This window comes from Mytilus californianus, unplaced genomic scaffold (genome assembly GCF_021869535.1).
Source record: "Mytilus californianus isolate M0D057914Y unplaced genomic scaffold, xbMytCali1.0.p SCAF_2, whole genome shotgun sequence".
NCBI lineage: Eukaryota > Metazoa > Mollusca > Bivalvia > Mytilida > Mytilidae > Mytilus > Mytilus californianus.
The window spans coordinates 256,609-262,972 of NW_026262668.1; the positions used below are offsets into that span (position 1 = coordinate 256,609).

The 6,364-nt window shown below is 33.0% G+C and overlaps 1 protein-coding gene across 5 annotated transcripts in view; it reads right to left on the reverse strand.

The window, feature by feature from the left end:
• Positions 1-5,468, reverse strand: part of LOC127729026 (uncharacterized) — a 32,502-nt gene extending 27,034 nt beyond the window's left edge. For all 5 annotated transcript variants that reach the window (XM_052236627.1, XM_052236628.1, XM_052236629.1 and 2 more), the window contains exons 1-2: positions 5,073-5,468; positions 296-509 (exon numbers count right to left, since the gene is read on the reverse strand). In XM_052236627.1, coding sequence (XP_052092587.1) covers positions 296-509; positions 5,073-5,341 — 483 coding nt within the window. In that variant the 5' untranslated portion in view covers positions 5,342-5,468. The remainder of the gene's footprint in view (positions 1-295; positions 510-5,072) is intronic.
• Between the last annotated feature and the right edge of the window lie 896 nt (positions 5,469-6,364).

Sequence of the window (6,364 nt, forward strand, 5' to 3'; positions counted from 1 at the left end):
AAAATGGACATCATACTAAACTCCAAAACATATAAACGAACTAAAATTAAAAAACATACAAGACTAACAAAGGCCAGAGGCTCCTGACTTGGGACAGGCGCAAAAATGCGGCGGGGTTAAACATGTTTTGTGAGATCTCAACCCTCCCACTATACCTCTAGCCAATGTAGAATAAAGAAACACATAGCAATACGCACAGTAAAACTCAGTTTAAAAGAAGTCTGAGTCCAATGTCAGAATAGGTAACAAAAGAAACTTAGCAAAATGACAATGATACATAAATGAACATGTATACCTCATGGCTTTTTGCATGTGAACTTGCAGACAAACCAGCATGAATCAGTACAACATTGTCTTTATTCTCATTCAGTTCTCCCCATGTTTCGTAAGCTATCGTGATATTTGGAAGCACTGCATGGTTATACTTCAGTGGGAAGGGTATCTGTGATGTAAAAGTCTTGTATCCAGATACAACCTTGTTATACTCTGGTTCTGGCCCGTTGAGTTTACTGAAAAAAATAAATAAAATGTTATGATTGTGAACCATTTTCGGATGACTAGATATTACTAAATCAGTTGAAAACCACACCACATGCAACAGGTAACACAGATTTTAATCTGGTGTTCATGATGGTAAAATCTACTGCATTGCAATGGCAAGCGGAACGACGGAAAAACATCTGCTGTACATGATAGCAAAAACAATTGTTTTGAAAGGCAATCAGGGACACAGATCCTATTGTAACTGCAGTAGTAATAGCCAGTTATAGGACGTGAAAATGATTGTTTTTAAATTTGTGTTCGAGTCTATAATGCTTATGGCAAATACGGTTAGTAACATGTCCTCTGAATGAAGCTGATGATTTCTGCATTTTTACTAAATAATTGTTTAAACACAAATATTGTTTTGTTTTGACCTAATCACATGGTCAGTTATGGTCTGATATTTTATCTGATTCTTTATTTACATATCATATCTATATATGATAATAAGTAAAGTGCACATGTAATGACAGATGAAACATTTTTGACATAAGTCAGATTAGTCTCCTAAGTTCTACATGAAAAAAAATATTTGCAAATTAATTATCATGATTATAACCTAAATAATATGAACACACAAAATAATTATATAAAAAATATATTAAATATATTATTTTATCTACAAAATCCACGAAAATTAGTACCCCATGAACAAAAGTTAAATCAACAGTATATTTCTCTTGCAAAAATTCCAGCATGAACAGAACAGATAACCTTATTTAAAATGGAGTTCAGATTTAACTCAACATTACAATTCATCTATGGATATATGACAAAATAAAATATGATTTAATACAAAGGCTTATATAAATGTACTTGATAACCATCAGTAATAATCTGAATTATTCATAAGGAATAATAGTCTGATAATATAAAACCAAACTGCATATATATCTATACTTATAGACTATTGATGGTTTTTCAAACGAGAGGGTGTTTCTCAGCTACAATCTCATCGAAGGGCGACAGCCCTGAGATGAAATGTGGCTGAGAAACATCCTCGAGTTTGAAAGACCATTGATAATCTGTTTATCGCTATTTTTCCTATGAGGTCGTTCATGTTTACATTGACAACGTCACGTGCACCCTTAGTTTCTGATGACAATTTTCCATCTCAAGCGAGTAGCATGATATGAAAAATCATCACCAAAATTTCGTAAGGGTTCCACGGAACCCAGTGTCTCGCCTACTTTTGCTGCTTGTCACAGGCTCAACAAAAATGGGGAAAAAATTATTAAAAGTTTTCTTATAGATACTATCTTTTGATTGTAAGAAGCTTCTGTCCAAGTTTGGTAAAAGATCCAGAATGGTTTATGAATCTAATAAATGTTTTAAAAACTTTAACTACAGACTGTATGTAATGTTAACTGGAAGAAAAACTAAGTCCATTTATAAGTAATATACGGAAAAACAGGAAATATATTTTTACGAAATTTCCTTCTAGATATTAGCTTTTGATCATAAACAAGCTTCTGTCCAAGTTTGGTACAAATCCAGGATAGTTTAAGAAAGTTATTAAAATTTTAAAAACTTTAACCACAGAGTGAATGTAATGTTAACTGGCAGAAAAACTAAGTTCATTTATAAGTAAAATACAGAAAAACATGATTTTTTTTTTTACAAAATTTACTTCTGGATACTTTCTTATGATCATAAACAAGCTTCTGTCCAAGTTTGGTACAAATCTAGGATAGTTTAAGAAAGTTATTAAAATTTCAAAAACTTTAACCACAGAGTGAATATTTGTTGACACCGCCCACGACGACGACAGGATCCCTATGTCTTGCTTTTGCGACAAAAGACGCAGGCTTGACAAAAAGATCTGGCCCCCCTTTTGTGGGAAAAATTTGGTTGATATATAGGGAATCACTGAAGCATGACTGGAGCAGGCCCCCTCTTAGGGCAGTCAGTGGCCCCCCCCCCCCCCCCCTTATTAAAATTTCTGGATCCGCCACTGCAAATTTGTGCAATTTTATCTAAACTTCTTTTCCCCTCCCTTTCAACATTTAAAAAACTTAGCAAAATGGATGCTCTATCATCTATATGACAATATGAATTGCAGACTTAACCAGTGAAACATTAAAGAGTTGTTTTTGTAATGTCTGTATATTTTACCAGCACTGCGATTACTAGTGCCAGTACTAGTGGGGCAAAAATAAAGTTTAGATTGTTTGATGTTGCCTACCTAGTGGTATATTTTGAAACAAATAATTATGAAGCACTGATGAACATGTACAGGCAAATAAATATCAGAGCCTTTGTTGAGATCTCAATTCTTTTATAAAAAATTTGAACTTGATCTGAGTTTTGCGGTTATAAGCATTGTATGTAAGTCTCATAACATTTGGTTGAGGCTAACTTAAGTAGAGAACAGAAACTAAAAATTCAGCAATTTTTTCTATTTATAAAGGGCATAACTCAATAATGGTTAAAGTGACACTACCCAAATTCAACTTGATCTGTGTTTTATCAGTGGAAGTCAAAATTAAACATTGCATTGTATAAAGCATTGATTGTAGTTGATTCAACTATAATCATGGACTAAGGAAGATAACTTCAATTTTAGAAATTACTTGATATTTAGAAGAAAATAAAAATTTTGCAATTTTTTCCATTTATAAAGGGGCATAACTCTAGAACGGTTAAAGTGACACCACCAAAATTCAAAATTGATCTGTGTTTTGTTGTAATAAGCATTGTGTATAAGTTTCATAACATTCGGTTGAAGCAAACTTAAGTTAGAGAACGGAAACTAACAATTTTGCAATTTTTCCATTTATAAAGGGCATAACTCTAGAACGGTTAAAGTGATGCCACCAAATTTCAAACTTGATCTGTGTTTTGTGGTAATAAGCCTTGTTTATAAGTTTCATAACATTTGGTTGAGGCAAACTCAAGTTAGAGAACGGTAACCAATTTTGGGACGTACGGACTGACGTACGTACGTACGTACAGACATGGGTAAAACTTAATGCCCCCACCGTTACGGCGGGGGCATAAAAACGAACGAATTTTCTAGTCGGTGCAAAATGTTGTTTGTGTGAATAGAAAGAAAACTTACCAATAGAAATTTAAAACAAAATAAGAAAAGCTAGCTCTCATGCATCTTTGCTAGCCAAGGGTTACGATCCACTTCCCTCCTCTCCACCCTTGGCGGATTGAGATAGAATTTTGGAGACACAAGGTCATGATTTTCATTGGTTGCAGTCGAAATTTGCTGCATCCAATCAAAAAGCGCCTATAACATGATCACGTGTAAATGTAGAAAGTGTATGTAAACAATCGCCACATGCTTATTGTGCAACAAGTCTTTACATCCCTAAACATACGACTATATTTAGTGACAATTTGAATGTTTTTGCTCAATTAATAGAAGTTCCTGTGTATGTTTCTTGCACAAATGCATGAATGTCAACGTATATTTTTGTTTCCTGCTTTAACAAGTGTGTAGAATCTAGACGCTACCGTGTTTTTACCTCCAAATTGAAGAGTTCAACTGCTACCATTGGTCAAGAATAATGTATTCGGAATGGGCGTGACTTTGATCTACCGATAGATGGTGCAACATTGTTATCACAAATGTTGGCTTAATCTGCCAAGGGTGGAGGGAAGTGGATCGTAACCCTTGGCTAGCGAAGATGGCTCTCATGATGTGCTTACAGAAAATTAAAAAAAAAATTGGAACTAATGTACTTATTTTCTTGATACAAACCATATATATAGGTAAATTCACTATACTTCCTTTTTAAAATTAAATTAACTGAGTTATCTTCCCTTAAATTGCTAAGTGGAAAAAAATTGAATAAAACAAATTTTTTTCTGTTTTTGTAAAAACAGTATCAACAATAATATAAACCATATAATTTTCTTCCTTTTGAAGAAAAGTTTTACAATTAATTGCATTCCTGTGTCAAAATTTGGATATTCATATATCATTAAAGATCTAGACCAAATTTTGCTGCTATTTTACAATCCAAGAATCTGAGAACACAGAAGTCCCCTGATCTACCTTAATATATTAATTTTAAGTTAACATTATCTAATGTTTAATGATACTCATGTTACATGGAATGTTACTTAAATGTGAGCAGAGTCCACAAAAGCATGTGAAAAGTTAATGCTAGAATGACATTATTTTTGTTTGCTTGGTTGCTGTATGAAGCCAAAAGATAACTTGCAATTGCATTGCATACATTTCTGATGTCATGATGCTTATGTTATTTCATTACAGTAAGAGTTGATTGTTAAATGAAGTCATTTAAACTGGCATCACTCGTTCATTGTCTAAGAATAAATTATAAGTTTTTATGCCCCTGCTGCAGCGGAAGGGGCATTCAGTGTTACCTTTGTCCATCTATACATCTGTACATCCTAAAATTGCTTTCTGTTCTCTTACTTTATTACAATAATTGATCAATAATGAACCATGCCTTAACCATTTATTTTAAATGTGTTTGTGCTAATAAATATTGTCTTTTGTAAACACAAAAGTTGGAAAAATCTAATTGCATGTTAAAAGAAATGCTCACTTTCTTGTTAAACATGGAAAATCTGTTTCCATCCCTCGAAAAATCGTTGCTTCTTCGGCTTCTTCTTTGTACTCTGGAACATCTATCTGTGGGAAGTCCTCAATTTCTGGCAACACATTTGTTCTCTGTGATAAAGTTCTACATTTGTGAAAATGTCTGTTTGAACATCTACTTCGAAGTTTCTGTAGCTGAAGACCATTTGCTGGTTTTATCAGATTTTCCGTCGCGGTGCCAAGCATACGTGGCAGAATTCTCAACGTTGACAACATCTTTCTTCCTTTCCAAAAATGCTTTCAGATCAAATGCAATGATTTCAGATCATTAAACAGCACTTTAAATAATAATATCAATATTCGTACTTAAACAGCTGAGATTCCAGTACGCGATGTCCTATTTAACGACCAAGATTCAAAATCTTTGTCAAAGTTTATTACAAAACGAATTTAGAGTACTTCAAATTCTCAATTATACTTTTTTCCAATAGAACTATCAAGAGGTGTCTATATAGTTAAAAAGGTGTTCTACAAAACGATGTTATTTATTCGTCCCCTTCATATAATATGATAATTATATCCATTATACTTATTTCATTTTTTCGAAATATTTGGCAAATTTTATTTCCTACATAAATAAAGAAAAAAAACCATCACGAAAGTAACACGTGCTTATTGACATTTTGCATGTCATCGGATATTTGACGGGTTGGTCAAATGCGAACAACGTATATTAAATCGGTTATCTACAGTCTATATATATATGGTCAAAAGCACCTAATCGACGTCAAGTCCGGCTGATGACCAAATTATCAGACGGTACATTACAATCAGGGGTTTGTATGGCGCGGGAATAGTGTCACAATGGCGTTTTAATGCAATCGCATAATTCATTTATGCGATCACATAATTCATTTATGCGATCACATAATTCATTTATGCGATCACATAATTCATTTATGCGATCACATAATTCATTTATGCGATCACATAATTCATTTATGCGATCACATAATTCATTTATGCGATCACATAATTGTATTTATGCGATCGCATTATTGTATTTATGCGATGGCATAAATAATTATGGGATTGCATTATTATTTATTAGATCGCTTTATTCTATTTGTGCGATCGCATTTTTTATTAATGCGATCCCATAAATGTTTATGCAATATCATAATTACATTATTGATATGGCAAAAATGATTTCATTGCCCAATCAAAATCTTCCTTGCATGTAAGATTCAGATGAAATTTTCGGAACAATTTTCTAAAATCTAACGGTACGCCTAAATA